The sequence below is a fragment of the Hippichthys cyanospilos genome, chromosome 5, assembly GCF_059441005.1.
Source record: "Hippichthys cyanospilos isolate Australia breed blue-spotted pipefish chromosome 5, RoL_Hcya_1.0, whole genome shotgun sequence".
Classification (NCBI taxonomy): Eukaryota; Metazoa; Chordata; class Actinopteri; order Syngnathiformes; family Syngnathidae; genus Hippichthys; species Hippichthys cyanospilos.
Window position 1 is genome coordinate 13,703,684 of NC_142373.1, and position 16,010 is coordinate 13,719,693.

Genomic DNA, 16,010 nt, shown 5'->3' on the forward strand with positions numbered 1-16,010 from the left:
GTCGAAATCATAGTTTTGTTCATTGAAAGAAGTCATCTAAACATCTCCTATCTTTCGCAAGTTGTTTTCCCAAATTGTAATTTTCAGCACTTTTCCTCCATGTGGAACCCCTTCTGAGATGTTTGCGTACGCTTCATTTCAAGCCACTAAATTGGATTTGTTATTGATATGCTGTCTCTGAGCCTCAAGGCTAGCTGAAAGAATTGCTTAATGCATTACCTACCTGAACAAATTGCTTTGGGATCTTGCTAATAACACATCGAATTGTTGTGGTTGTGCTCTGATGAGCAGATAAATCGTTGCGGTTTAACCACAAAATCAGCAGCAGCAGTGCAACTTCAAAGATTTATTCTGTGTGTGCCGGGTTTGTTATTTAAGTTCCATACTACACTATACCTTTTTTTCATGTTTTGCAGAAAGCAAACAACTGACAGGCTGCCCTTGAGGACGATTCCCGAGAATGCTGGCTGCCATGACGGGCAAAGAGCTGGATCTTTCCAAGCTCACCGACGACGAAGTCAACCACGTGTGGCAAGTTGTTCAGCGAGATTTCCACCTGAGGAAGACAGAAGAAGACAGGCTTGGGTAAGGAAAGTCCATTCAAATGCAAACGCGTCATGCTTTTCTCCAAAAGAGTTGATCAGTAAGGCCAATTCCTTTAGATCAGAATTGAGAACTTCACATGGAAATATGAGAAAATGACATCAAGATTTCAGCTTTGACTCATGTGAAATATTTTTCTGGCAAGTACCTCCTTACCTGCGCACAGCATTTATAGATACTGTAAGGGGAAAAAAAGACTTCAAGATCAGTATCTATTTGTGGGATCCCTAAGCACATTTCATTCAGAAAATCCAGATTTTATATTTTTTTTTTGGCTCGCCTTTTGGAAAATTGCATCTGTTTAAAAGTTCACAAAATAAAAGCATCCAATATTTTGCAAGGGAGTCACGGTAACACAATTTTTCATGAATTTGTTTCATGTTCCAATTCATTTGTTCTTAATTTGAAAAAAAAAACCATCCTGTTCCTGTCACATTAAAAACTTACGTTGAATTTCAGCTCTATTTAAAGCGTACTTTCAAACCACCTCTGTTGCATGCTGTAAATGGAGTCAAAATGTATCTTACACTGGCATTAAGGCAATTTAAAAATAATAATAAAGTAAGGATAAGAAAACAAATGAATACCATAAAACTATGGCAATGATGAGTTTCATGCTGTGTCAAAAGCCAAAGAATAAAATGAGTTTCAAGACAAGTTCTAATCATGAGAAGAGAGGAAGAGCTAAATTAAATATTCTGTAACCTGCAGAAATCCTGATAAAATCTCAGGTACCCCCGAAGTGACTTCACGTACCCTCAGGGGGACACGTTCCCCTATTTGAGTACCAATGTTCTGTTCTTCATGTTGTCTCAATGTTTTTGCAACGCCCAACAACACCAACACAAACACACAACAAAATCATGCAGATCTATGATGTGTGTGTTTTTTTTTCCAGGGATAAAAAAGCAGCAATATTCTTGTCAAACATTGTTTCATAATCTGAAAACTTGAATGGGAGTTCCAAATTGGATTCACATGTCTGATCTTGACAGCCGTTTTCGTTGTCATGTTTGCACATGATGCTCAAACGGCTCGAGAGGATTTTTTTTCAAAATGTGCATCTAAAGTTGAAAAAAAAATTGGAAAGACTCTTGGAAACGGCAGTTCAGTCAGCATCAAGGAAATCATTCTCTGCTTTTTGGAGTTTTCTTTGGCTTTTTGTGGCTTTCCCCCCCGTGCGTCTGCTTCTACCCGTTACAAGAAAATTGGTTGTGGAATACATGTGGATTAGATGTTCAAGGTGGCTGTCAGCTCATAAATTGCATTTATTGGTTTTGTTGATTTCCTGGCTATTCACACACTATCAGGCGGTCAAGTAACTTTCTTATTTCAAGAAGCTGATTTTACACCAATTTACTCACATTGTAATCTGACAAGTCTACCAACTCCCGAAGGAACATTGCAGCCTCATTTGGGCTGCACTGTAAGGCAATAAGATTTCATTTCAACATTTTTCTGATTGAAGTCCGCATTTTTAAATGTGCAGTTTTCCAAGGTTTTGCATTCTGGGAAGAGAATACAAAAGACAGTGATTTTTGCAAGAAAGACACAAAGACGACCACTTTGTCTGGGAACAATCTGTTGCTTAAGTCTTTACAGCTGCTTGAGTCTAAGTGAACGTTTGGCTCATGTCCTTACATTCCGGAGGTTTGCCAGTGAGTCAAAAAAAAAAAAAAAACACTGCCTGCTTTAAATCAAATATTAAGGATTGGGAGCGTTGCTTGACGGACTTCTCGCTCCCTATGTCAAATGCTTCAGCCTTATTAGAGGGTCACAGCTGATGCTGAAATGCACAGCTACTGGGATCTGCCGAAAAGAATTAGTTGAAAAATGGTTGGCAGGATTCTCACTCGTCTCAGAATTTATCTATTTTTTAATTCTCACATTATTATGAAAATTAAGTCAACATTCTCATCACAGAGATTTTTTTAAAAATTAGAATAATCCGAATTCCGGTGTTAAAATGAAAATTCTGACTATGAAGTCGTTCACACATTTTAATTTTAATCACTTTAATAATTTAAAGTGAGAAGAATGCTGGTGTTGCCAACATTTTTTTTTTTTTTTTTTTTTGCATAACATTCCTGGGGACACATTTTTTTTTACTTCATCTTAAAGGAGTAATTTACTTATTTAGCCATTTTCAGGAAATAAAAGTGAATATTTTGCTCATAACTAATTTGATAGCAATAATTTTTTATGAACAATTAAAATTGGCATCACAGTGGCTCATCGTTCACCTTTTTTCTAGGTTCAGTCAAGCTGATCTGTGATTGGTTAACTTTTCGCAACAGAAAATGGCCACACAGGTTTAGTGCCCCTTTGAGACAGTAAAGAAGAAGCTGCCATTTTTTCCCCTTGTCTTTTATTCACATCTCGTAAATGTTTATTAGCGTACCAAACGCTGTATTCAACCGTGCAATCAATCTCTTTAAATGCATCAGGCTGGCAATTACTTTCCAAATTGTTCAGCGCTCTGATCCCCAAAACACCAGAGAATTATTTGACCAGTCAAATTCATTACATCAACATAATGCTTCATGAATAATAAACCCCATCAGAAACTGGCCCAAATCTAATGCTAGGGCCAAAAAGAATAGGAAAAGCTCAGCCAGGAAACAAGCCTGCAGCATGTGTCTCATTTGAATAATTGAATCTCATCTTGTTTACTGCATTTGCAAGGGTTCCGATGTTTCAAATAAGGCCAGAATTACATGATTATTCGTGGCCAGCGGCCAAATCGGCTGAGGCTTAGCAAGATATTAACAAAGTAGCGTATTCCGTTTAACCTATTGATCTAGCCAATGATCTAATGATTTGGACTCAAACGAAGGCTAAATGAAAAACAAGCATCCTCTCATCCTTCCTGGGTGTTCTGCCAGATTCCACCTAACAAGCCCATGTCTGATGTCTGGGACTATTTACTCTTTTTTTTTTTTTTTTCCCTTCTTCTTCTCTTTCTTAACTTTTGAGGCTAGTACATTTGAAATAATCAGCACAGTTTTGCCTCCGGTCATGCCGCATTTGCTCAAAGCACTGGAGTCATTCATAAAAGTAACGCCGCCAAGTCACACTAAGGGAGAGGAAGGACATGTTTGTTTGAGTAAGACTTTTGCTTGAATTCTCAAAACCTTTCAGTATAAAGCCTCACTGTACTGCAAACAGCAACTTGCCACATGCACTCTTCAGTTATTTACTCCAAGCCTTTGCAAAGTTCAGATAAATTAAGTACACTGAACATTGTCATAGCCGCATACGCATATTTTTTTAAGGAAAGGAACCAGGACACATGAAGTGTCAATAATACAGTATTAATGGTCATTTTACCAATGGAGACAGTTGGGACTCGCAATACTAAAAACCTATGGGTCTCGACAGAAATGTTTGGAGTGCCAAAAATTGCACAGTAAAAAGGACAAAGTAAGTTAAAGGTTCAAAGCGCATTTACAAGACCTGAGCAGATATTAACAAACGTCACAGTAAAAAGTATTATAACGAATGAACTTACATGTAGCAGCCGTCATCATCTCCTTCATATCACCACCACCGATATAACAATCGATTTTGGTAGAAAAGTCCGCTTTTTACTTTGAATGTGTGTCTGTTTAGTTTCAACACGTTTGTTTTGTTCTTCCTCTCGAGCTTCTTAAGTATTTCATTTCCGCTTCTTTTCTTTCTGGCTCATTGTTACCTATAACCATTTTCTGAGAGTTTGAACGCTAAATTGTGAAGAAACTTTGCATAGTGTGTGGGTGGAGCATGACATCAAAGTTTCATGATCGTGACCTGCCAAAAAACATTCAACACGGTCAATGTCTCCGCTTGACCAAATGTATTTTTACTGGCATAAATGTAAACTCTTGCTTCTAACATTCCAGGTTCCTTCAAGACCCTTTTTGATTTTGTTTTGGTCTTTTTCTCTAGAACGCTCAAGAACAAGATTGCGCGAGAAGATTATAAAAGAGAGATGCTGCGTGAATGGGCAACTTTCACGCAGTCTCACTGCATTCGCTGTCTGAAAGCCTTCAAGTTCCTGGTCAACAGCAGGCGCCAGTGTCTGGACTGTCATTTTTATGTCTGCGGCTCCTGCAGTCGCTACAACAAAAAGGAGCGGGGTTGGGTGTGTGATCCTTGTCACATGGCCAGGTAGGAAACACTGCAGAGTTTAAAGGTCAAGGGACGAATATTGAAATGTTTTTCTTGAGACCTCTTGAGATCCAGAGCATAACTTACAATCGGAAAATATAAGATAGAGGAGTTTTCCTTGAGATGGAGGACCAACTTTATTTCCTGTAATGAAGTCTGGTCATTTCTCCAAAGGGTCCTCAAGATCGGCACTCTGGAGTGGTACCACAAGAACGTGCGGATGCGCTTTGAACATTTCGGCAGCGCCAATGTGATGCGGTCGCTATACAAAAGACTCACTGGAAAATATACTTACTCTTCAGATGATGATAACGATGATGCAAGTGAGTAATCAATACCTGCCAACTTTCTATTGCATTTGTCTTCAGTAAAGTGGTGAGATAGAAACGTTCATAAATTGGTTGTCAGCCAATTAGAGGGCTGTATAGTATTGGAGTGATTTATGTTATAAAGTGACACATAGCTCATCTAATTGGTGTTGAAATCCTGGATCCATGTGAAAATATGCAGCAAGTCAAATATAAGAGTGGCACTCAACAAACATTTTTACGGCCTTTCGGCCCAGAGACTGAATCTCGGCAGCTGATTCCAAATACTTGGCAGACAACAATGAAAATCTGGGGATTTTCTTAGTTGGCAAGTGGAAAAGAAAATAAAGACAACATTATGTTTGGGGAGCATTAGACCACCAGATAGCATTTTTTTTTTCCCAATTTATTTTATCAATCATCATCAATTTTCTGCTACTTATTTTAGCGGGCGGGGTTGTGATTTGAGTGATCTTGTGGCAGTCGGCTTTCCATCGAGCTCCAAATGCAACGAAGCTTTTTCTGTGTTGCGGAGAACGATTCGACTATTCGGGTTAAGTTTGATTTGGATGAGGGCTAAGACAAATGTCTCAAACATGCTGCATAAAACGTGACACGTTGATCTCGGGTAGCCCTATAAACAAACTTTGATTGAATTGGATTGTATTAGATTTAAATGGATTGGACTGGATTGAGTTAGATTTGTTCGCTTTAAGCACGGGTTAGCGGGTGGGGTTGAAATTTGGGCGATCTTGTGTCAGTCGTCTTTCCTCCGAGCTCCTGATGGGACGTTGCTTTTTACGCTTTCCTAGAGAATGATCCGACTAGTCGAGCTCGGTTTAACAAGAAAGTCGGTGATTTAAACTTTTGGCTTTCCGGGGAGCCCCGAATCGGAACATGGAACCTTTTGTCTGCTTTGCGGGAAATGAGTTGAGCTTTCCGCCTTCGAGAACACCCATGGAACAGTGTGGTTTGAGTTGAACTGCTCCTCATTGTTCTTTACAATCTCCCATTATGTTGAGCACGCAAGATGTGGAGGGAGCCTGTTTTTATACTCACACAATAAGACAAGTGACATTATTTAACAGCTGGATGCAGTACTTCAACATCAAGTTGGCTAAGCATCACTGTGACAAATGGTGCAAAGTCAAAATCAACTCATTTGTGCATTTGTGAAGAATGCCATGTGAAAACTAATGTACATCCCTCCAGGTGAATGCCAATTATTTGTAAAAATCGTAATGGCGGATGAACAGTGCTACTCAAGGAGCTACCATCTTCAAAAAGCCCATGTGATTTGCGTGAGCGTCTTCATTCTTGTGACATGGAGTCAGGGTTCTTTTGGATAACAAGTCACACATTAGGAGTCTGCCAAATCTCTGATGGGATTTAATCTTTTCCATCTTTTCCTGTTCCCCCTCATTCAGACTCCTCGCAGCTGCAGCCACAGTCTCAGTTGGGTCTCCGTGTTGGATGAGGCCTTACGTTGTCTTTTTTTTTTTTGCTTTGGGCCCGTCCTCTGGAAATATCGCATGTTCTTGACACTTGGGACCGAGTGGTGGAAGTTAGAATTTAAAAATACTTGGATTTTGTACTTATGTCGTTTTTACGTCGCTTTACTTTAGTCAAGAATTTGATTTTCTGACAACCCTTTTGTAGATGACATTTACCACACAAAAAAAAGTCGTATGATGAATTGAGATCAATTGTGATTAAGACTTTTTACTTCATTCCTCGGGTGCAATTGTTTATTCAAATTCAACTGAGGGATGCGAATTGGGGCTCGAGGGGAATCAATATTTTCAATGATTACCATTGTACTACTGTCAGCTTTAATACAGAATATATACTAATACTGATACTTTGAACTGGCAATGGGCAGATCGATTTTCAGTTCGTAACATGTCAGAAAAATGTCTGAAACGTTGATAATAGTGTTCCGAAATAAAAGCAGCTCTTATTTTGGTTCAACACAATGGGAAATCAGTCCGTTTTCATCCAGAACTGAAGAAATCTGAAATGATATTGCCGATGATCTTTTCAGAGCGCCGCCAATATATTCCTCACACTTGAGCATGTAAATCAAGTTTCCTTGTGAGATCATGGATACGCGAGTGAATTATGCAGACGCAGCTGCGTCCCGGTATCGCTTGGACCGAGTCACACGGTTGGGAAAGGATGCAGAGCGAGCGTCGGTTGGCAGAGCTCAGCTGAGCGGATCTTGTGATCATCCAGTCACATGTCTGCTTGGGAATGAATGATCCCAAAAGAGAGCGCAACTTTTCAATTATTTGTTTGGATTCAATTGGTTTCTAAATGAAATGGTTACAAAGTACGAAACAGCTAATTACATGTAATCCAATTCGATTCTCCAAAATAAACAAAATGCTCACGGGCCGGTCCAAAGCAGACGTTCATGTGACTGCGGGGATTAAATGCATCTTGCATGACTTCACATGCGTATGCTGTGCTTATGTGCTTTCTTTTGTGGTCCTTTGGGCCCCTAAAGCTTGCAGGGTGTCATCTTATTAGGAGCATAATGTGCTTTTCATCTGTGTTTTTCTAAAGCGTTTTAAAAGGAGATCTTAACAGAACCGTGGAGAAGTGTTTAGCTTGTATGCCTCACATGCATGTTGGAATCATCAAGTACTCAAAATTATCCATGGCTGTGTTAATAGCGGGGCTGTATTGATTACTTCTTGTTGGTTACAATTTTAATCAATTTCAATCAAAGAAATAAACATGCGAAACATCTTTTAAAGGTTTGATATATTAATAGAAAATAAATCTGGCTCAAAATATTCATTACTCTTTCTTTCTTTCTTTTTCTTTCTCTCTCATTATTATCATTATTTTTTCAGGGTTATAAAAGACAAATGTAAACTTTGCCATCTTGCTTTTATTTTTCTCCCCAGAGCATCATAGTTATGACACACAGAGCAACCCCGAAGTCCACAGTAAGTCGATCCAGATATCTTAAGAAAAAAAACAATGTTTACAACTACCTCCACCGTCAATGTTTATTTTTACTGTTTCTCTGGCAGTCGATTTCAAGATTGATCCTTTATGTCTATAGCAGCCAATGATAGTGAATGAGTCAAAGATGAGTCAATATTATGCATGTCTTTCAAAGACCAACGATTTTTCAACATTTCCTTGTGAATGGCGCATTCAGCAAAGTTTAATGACTCACTATTAAGCAAAAAAAAAAAAAAAAGAGAGAGACCAAAAGTCCATAGCTTGACATAATCCTGTCAAAAACGTGCATTGACAACATATTTTCTGCCCCAGCCCTCGGATATGAAGACAGTTGTATGGACGCCACTGATTCACAACGCTATAATCAGGTACATGAGACCAGAATCAAGGAAGTCATGGTGGATCTCTTCCATTGACTTTATTTTTAGGCTTTATTAAATCATTCTTCATTATTTCTTTCCTTTTTCCTCCCAAAAGATGAAAAAAAACAAACGGCGCCTCACTGTCGACCCCGTCGATTTTGGCCTTGACTGTGACTATGTCGCCCAATCGAGACGACACTCCCAGCAGGTGCGTGCTCTGTAACCAAACTCAGCCGCACGTTCCACCGTTTCTTACAGCTTCAGTCCCTGGGCCTGATTCATCGATATGTGCGTTTCTTATATTTGTTTTGATCAAAGAGGTGGGCATTATGAAAAGATCTTAAAGACACAGGCATGACACTAGTGAAGATATAATCGTATTCCAAATCATACGCTATTACGTCACAGCAAAATGCAATCAGTCATCTGCTTCAAAAGGGTCCATCTAAATTCCTCTTGAATCTCTGTCCTTGAGGCATTTTCACCAAGACACTAAACAACAGATCCATTGGGTGTTTTATATTTAGTTGCAAGATATTTAAGAATTGAATTACATGCATTCTATTTGTAGATTCTGGGGTCTGATGACATCATGATCGGCTCAAGGGAGGCTGACATGGCTTCAGTTTTCCAACAATTTTTGAAAGACCAACACAAAGTTCTGGATGTTCTCTCAGACAAGAGCTTGACTCCGCAGCAAGGTAAAGAACTGACAAAAAACAGGGAGTGGGATGAAAACATCTCTGGCTGTGATTTTGATTTCAGTGTGCACCCAAGTTGATTTTTTTTTTTTTTTTTTACAGATGACATTTACTCGGACAGCCAGACATTTCCGTCTAGCTGCATGTCCCGGCTCAGTTACTCTTCTTGTGGCAGCGGCAGTGCTGGGGGGGCCCGGGTGGGAGGCAGCAGCTACTTCCTGGGCCCTGATGACGACGACTCGGAGGAGGCGGAGGACGATCTGAGACGGGTCTACCATGCTCATTTGCGACCCTGCGACCACGTTTCTCAGGAGAGCCTCAACTACCCCAACCAACCACAACAGGTCTACTGTCCTTCAAAATAGCTTTATGTTCTGCACCGCTTGTCCCTGTTACAGTTGAGCTAGCTTGTTTGTTTTTTGTGGGGGAAATAGTGGGGTCCCCCCCCTAGCCTGGATTGGTCGCCACTCGATCGCACGAGTACATTTCTACAATCGATTGCTCACGCAGACGTCACACCTCAAGAAGAATTTTGAGTCCCGTTCAATCTCACATGCACACAGATGGGAAAGTTTTCAATTCCAAGAACTTTTTTTAGGGGCCTAAGAGGAAAACCCCCGCTTTGTGATAAAAAAGGCTTCTTGCTAAAGTGCACATCTTGTGTCACGGTCAATTTGTCTCACAGCAAGCACAAAGGAAGCACAAAACGAATCCACAGCAGATGCGAACCTGTCAATCATCTGAGGTTGTTGCCATCGCTCCCATTGGCTGCAAAATGCATTTGTACTCAGTCGACCTCTCAGATAGAGCCGCGCTAGAAAACGCGAGACGCATGTTTAGTTAGGCGGCACATTGTGCACTTTATTTTAGAACAGTTTTGAAAAATTGTGGGTGGCATTGTTTACCATCACCACTGGAGGGGGGCAAAACACATGGATTGAGTTTTCGCTCATAAAAGCAGTGCGTCATCATCTAGCAAGGCTACTTTTACATTGTTAAATTGCAGTTTCTCACTTTCCTCTTGTATCCAGTAAAGCATTCATTTTCTATATAGTGTTACCTTGTTCATCATGGGGGTCATTTCTAGTTATTGATCTTAAAACCTGCAAAAGAGCGAGCGATAGAGTATAGTTCATCCGGATTACCAATACCTTGAAATAAAGCCACGTATTGGCTCAAAAGCTATACTTGTTATTTTTTTATCCATGTTTTTTGTTTTTGTTTTATTTTTTTAGCTAGAAATCATTCCCAGTAAACCTAATGTGTATCATTTGGAGCTACCAGAGAAAAGCCAGGCAAGCAGAGGGATATTGTAAAGGCCATAGGTCACGTTCACCATGCCCTGATTATGTATATAATTTTTTATTTGTGTTCCTCTTCCATGGTCTTCTTTCACAGATCAGCGATCTGAGCCAACGAATGTCTGCCATCGAGAGCCTTTTAAGCCACCTGCAGGTCACTCTGACATCCGACCAGGTAGATATTGATACGATGTCGCGCAAAACAACAATCCCCCATAAATGGATGTTGTGGTAATCTTGGTCTTGCAGGACAATGAGGCTCCTCAAGCCCGAGACAGTAGCTCTCCTCTTTTAGGATGGGAAGACGTGGTTATGGAGGAGCATCAACTGAGACAAAAGTTGATGGCGATGGCGGGCAACATAAGTGACCACAGCCTGAGTTCTGACGAGGAGGAGTCCAAACAATCGCTCTCTTCTCAAGAGACCTCCGCGGAGGTGGTGGTGACAGCTCAAGAAGCTGAAAAAAATGTCACCAGAATACCTTCCAGACCTACTTCAAGAACAAGCGCAGTGGTCCCCAAAATGAACGAGCTTACAAACTCACAGAAGGTAAGAGTCCAAACAGAGCCTGAAGAGACCCTCAGGAAAAATAAATATATAAATAAAAGGATTTCAATGTGTACATTATGTAGGTGTATAGAAAATCCCAGATTATTTGATAGCTTCAGACCTACTTTGAAGTTTTCAGAAAGGTTTGTAATCTTACATGAATTGGGTGAGAACTGGTGAAACATCCAAATGTTATTGGGTGGTCTGTCACTACTTTGCACACTGTTTTACACTTTCTTCTTGAAGGTAAAACAAGGGGCTTAGGACCCTTTCAGTTTGCACAATTGTCATCGATCAGCTCGTTGTGTACATTTCACTCCTTACGTAAGGATAAATGTAGCATGTCCTCACATAAGTAAGTGAAACATCAATCTTTACAATTGCAGCACACTAATGAAAGCCAGGACAGCATTTGGTGTTATGACAGTTTTATGGCTATGCTTCTTGACACTTTTGCCTCCCAGCGAGAGGTTTTTTTTTTTCTTTACTTTTTACAGTACAGGATACGACTACATAAGGTTTTGAATTTGAGACTACCGTACCCATGGCTTGTTCCTCTACCAGTCTATGACGGTAGAAGAATCTTGCTCCAAAACCCCTTGGGATGATTGTTCCACAAAAAGCAAAAGTGTCTAGCAGAGATAAGTGAGAAAATGAGGCTAGCTAAATGCTAAAATGATGTAACATTAACCAGTCCCTCTCAGATAGGAGGCAGAACAAGCAAATTTAAGTCAGTGCCTTTTAATTTTGTGCCAGAAATACCACATTTTTCTCTTGAAATTAAGGGCAGATAGGGTACATGACACAATTTACTCCTAAATTGCCTTCTCCTATGCAAAATGGTGTATGCCTTTAATTTGGTAAGTTTTATAGGGCTGCACATTTTCATTAGCGTTGCAGTTTTCCAGCACACCAGTAAGAAATAAAACAGATGATGTCACAGTCTATCGTCTGGAGTTGCTGAATAAATCACGCCGAGAGATATCACTCCAAATGTAGTTCCAAATCATATTTTTTTTCATCCAAAATGACTTTGCGCTGGTTAGCCAGTTGAAAAATAAGATTTACGTCATTGAAAAAGGTTTGGGGACCATTGGATTAAGGCCCTGATTCCCAAACGCTATGCCAGAAAGATCATAAGGTGTGTTGAAGACAAGATCGCAGTTTTATTCACTGACTTCAATACTTTTTTGTCTGTTGTTTCTTTAGACATATCTTTCAACTGAGAGCCTGGAGAATAAGTGGCAGGAGGAGGGCTCAAAATCGAGCTTCAAAGATTCGACGGCGTTACTATTTGAGCTTGAAGACAAAATAGCACAAGCCGCCGCTGACGTGCAGAACACCCAGACTCAGGTGAGGAAAACTTGGACTGCACGCTGTGATTTTTGGCCAATTTAAAGCATGGCATTCACAGTCCTTCTTTCTTTTCCAAGGTGTCGTATATAGAGAATAAAATTGCCACTCTAAATTCTGCCGGGATGCCGCTGGAAAAAAGACAAAAGGTAATGGCGCTGAATTTCAGTGCTGTTTATTGCAGACTAAAGTGCTATTGTGAGACAAGTATGTGGTAACATCTGTTGTGTCCGAGAATAATTTTCAGTCTGTTGTGCACAATAGGATATTATAGTGCAAAATCAAAAGCCTTCCTACGAAGCCGTTGACAATAAAAAACATTCACATTAAGCTTGTTTACAAAACGAACCTTCAGACCAGAACAGTACTTTTCAACTGGCATTCATATGTGAGTGTTTTATAGCAGGGTTACTTCCCTCATTAACTTCCCAAATATTTACTATTGTTTGCTTCCATCTACTGGAGGAGCATCCTCTCCTTGCAAACATGCTTTGTTTTTTTGTTTTTGTTTTTTTATTCTAAGTGAATAAAAAGATTCAGACACACATTAAATTAATCCAGACTTTTATTTTCTGAATCCCGTGCAAAAGAAGTTGAAGCATAGACCCCTGACCACAACCCCATCAGAGTTAGGAGATTAATGAGTTATGTTTCAGACGGAGGGAGGGAGATTTTAACTGGGTTGAATCTAGTTTCCTGCTTCCTCCGTGAGGAAAACTACATTTTCTTTTTCAAATTAAGCGCAAATTAATTGGAACATAAAGCAACCTATTGCTAAATTGTGTTATTGTCACTCCTTTATAAAATGTTTTGTTTGTATACGCGCTGTCATTAGTGATGCAATTTTACAGTAGATGAAAAAAATATGGAAAAACAATTTCACAGAAGCTGCATGATGTTAAGAGTTGTATATAATGTTATATTGTTTATTTTAAAAATAAAGTCATTCATGCATTTTATTGAACAGATTTTACGGATTAAAAATAATAATAATAATAATTAAACCAAAAAATATTTCAAGACTCTGGGCCAGATGAAAGAATTTAGCAGGCCATGGGTGAGGGTCACGGTTTTAGGGATTACATGTTGGAATTAGAGTTTGTCCTGGGGTTTTATGGGTTGGAACTGGGATTCGGGATTAGAGTTTCTTCATATTCTTTCATTTTTCCCTTTCTCTTCATCTCTTAAAGTCTGGAGTTTTGCTCAGAACCAGAAGACTTTCCCAACACTTTCCTACAAGTAAGAACCGAGAATTCCACTCGCCTTGAGCATGATGCGAAGGGACTTTTTGCTTTATTTAAAAAACATCTTAACCTCATTAAACCCAGGCAACAGAATGGGCTGTTTTGTGTGTTACATGAACAATGTGCCCTTTTGCTTAAGCGCTTCCTGTTGGATGGAAATGTTCTTTTCTGGAGCAGCATTCCCATCTGCGCATCGAGCTGCAACACAGTTTGTTTTAAATGGCGTTTGTGTCTCTTATTAAGTTTTATAAAGCTTTGGTGCTGCTCTAAAGTTACCCTGCTGATGGTCCCCGCCCACTTTTCAACCACTCGCATGTAGTTGGTGTCTATTTCCAGATCAGGTGAACACGTTTGCAAGGAACTCCCTCTACAGGCGCTCACTCACCAGTGCAGCGGTCATACCCAAGACCAGGGTAATACCTGCAGAAAGTCCCCACCACGTGGTGCAAGGCAGAGAGAAGATTTCATTTCCCTACAATCGTTGCCCTGAATGTAGACTTGAGTGCAGCAAGCAGGAATTTTAAGAGCTTGGCTATGTGTTTTTTTTTTTAATTCGTTAAAGATGGATCACCAGCCTTAACAGGGCTTGCTAAGGAAGGAATGTGACAAGCGAATAAACAGCAATAAACTGTCTTTTGGAAGCAAATCCTTAAAATAATTTACAATGCTTGACAAACTCACTTTGCATAAATAAGCCACATGGTTCTCAAATGGGGGTTCATGTGTCCCAGGGAGTACCTGAAGATACTTTAAGAAAGTGCATTTTTCTTGTCAAAATCAAGAGCAAATTAAATGGAACATGATCCAATTTATTGCTAAATCATGTTGGATAGATATGGATGCTCATTGTCCTTAGTGAGGCATGTTTCCAGCAAATGAGTAAGACTTATAATAGATAATGTTACACTACCTATTTTCTGGACCTGCTGAATAAAATATGCTGAGCGATACCATCATAAATGTGGTTCCAAATTTTAAATTAATTTATGAAATTAAACAGATACGGTTGGCACAGTATTTTTTTCATATTTTTTCAAAATATTCCCTAGTAGGGTAGATCATTGAAAAAAGGGTGACTACCGCTGACCAACGTGTCTCAAAGACAGGCTTCTGATTGGGTCTTATTTTGGCGAATCCCCAATTCAAGCCAAAATGGCCACTTCAAATCAAAATGGCTGAACAATTTTGGCATAGCCAAAGGGGATCATACTTTAAACTCGAATGAGCCATGCCTGACATGGACTTAAAGACTACTGCTGTTTGTCAAAAAAAAAAAGTCATCTCACAGAAATGAAACCTTTTCTTCGTCATGCACCATCTTGGTGGCCGCTTTCCAATCAGGATTTGTGCTGCTGATTTCAAATCAACTCCAATCACTATCAAGGATTTAATCTTTCTACTGCAATCCCAGCATAATTCCCCCAAATCACTGAAATCTCTAACACTACTCAAATTTTCACTTATTTCACACTTTTCAATGGTTGCAGATTTTGTCATTAGTCTCTTTTTTTCTCTTTCTTCTTATAGGAAGCGGTCATGAAACAAGACTTATGAGGAGAAGACTAAGCATGGTGTGACATTTCTCACAGACCAAAATATCGACAATTAACCTTTTGAAGTGGTACATCTTAGTACATTTAACACAAGTTAACAAAGATAGAAAGCATTTAACTGACATTCCTATTTATTTGGGGCTTCGTTTGGTGCGCACTTAGATATCAATTCATGTCATTTTAATGTGAGTGAGTTTGTGTCATTTTATGCCATAACATTCCTTGTCTTATTAGCCTTGATAGAATTATTACAAAATGATCATTTCATTTTCTCTTCAATCCATTTGAACCCCATGCAGCTTGTAACCCGATAAAGATCTCCTTGACTGATCACTGGCAACGTCTTCTGTTTTTACTCTATGTCTGTCTTTAACTGCATTATACTTGAAGCAGCATCACACGCAAAAACAATGGTAACTTGAGTGTCGTGCTGAAATGATACGTGCTAGCGTGATGAAGAGGAAGCGGAGGAGGAGATCATCTGGCATTCGTCACATGCGTGGCCGGTTTACACAGCAACGGCTGCAAGGAAAGACAATGTCGTATGCATGTAAACGCTGTTCTTCCATTCTACTGCTCCAGGAGTTCTCAAATGAGAGAACAAGTACCCCCAGGGGGTATGTGAAGGCACTTCAGGGGGTATGTAAGATTATAAGGTATGAGCAAATCTATTTGATTTCTTTTGAATGCCGTGAGAGGAACGGTTTGTTTTCCTTTCCAATTCAAAAGTAAATAGTGAGTTCGTAACTAATTGCTAAATTGTTTCCATATCTTTATTTTGTTGAATGGTGTGAGGAAACAACGGTAAACAAAAACAACTGGGTCCAAACACAGAACGAAGGGCGAAGGTCGACAGAAGTTTATTAACGAAAGGAGCACGTATTGATGAGTGAAACAAAGTAACAACC

General features: G+C 39.6%; 1 protein-coding gene across 4 annotated transcripts in view; it reads left to right on the forward strand.

Annotated features, from left to right (window-relative positions):
• mlphb (melanophilin b) overlaps positions 1 to 15,433 on the forward strand; it is an 82,699-nt gene extending 67,266 nt beyond the window's left edge. For 3 of the 4 annotated variants that reach the window (XM_088415971.1, XM_088415969.1, XM_088415970.1), the window contains 15 exons: positions 417 to 585; positions 4,531 to 4,752; positions 4,927 to 5,075; positions 7,976 to 8,017; positions 8,352 to 8,407; positions 8,517 to 8,609; positions 8,973 to 9,102; positions 9,205 to 9,446; positions 10,501 to 10,578; positions 10,653 to 10,952; positions 12,162 to 12,305; positions 12,386 to 12,454; positions 13,496 to 13,544; positions 13,886 to 13,962; positions 15,077 to 15,433. In XM_088415971.1, the coding sequence (XP_088272097.1) occupies positions 461 to 585; positions 4,531 to 4,752; positions 4,927 to 5,075; positions 7,976 to 8,017; positions 8,352 to 8,407; positions 8,517 to 8,609; positions 8,973 to 9,102; positions 9,205 to 9,446; positions 10,501 to 10,578; positions 10,653 to 10,952; positions 12,162 to 12,305; positions 12,386 to 12,454; positions 13,496 to 13,544; positions 13,886 to 13,962; positions 15,077 to 15,103 (1,803 nt within the window). In that variant the 5' untranslated portion in view covers positions 417 to 460 and the 3' untranslated portion in view covers positions 15,104 to 15,433. The remainder of the gene's footprint in view (positions 1 to 416; positions 586 to 4,530; positions 4,753 to 4,926; positions 5,076 to 7,975; positions 8,018 to 8,351; positions 8,408 to 8,516; positions 8,610 to 8,972; positions 9,103 to 9,204; positions 9,447 to 10,500; positions 10,579 to 10,652; positions 10,953 to 12,161; positions 12,306 to 12,385; positions 12,455 to 13,495; positions 13,545 to 13,885; positions 13,963 to 15,076) is intronic. The other variant, XM_088415972.1, reaches the window with a different exon arrangement.
• The last annotated feature ends 577 nt before the right edge of the window (positions 15,434 to 16,010 follow it).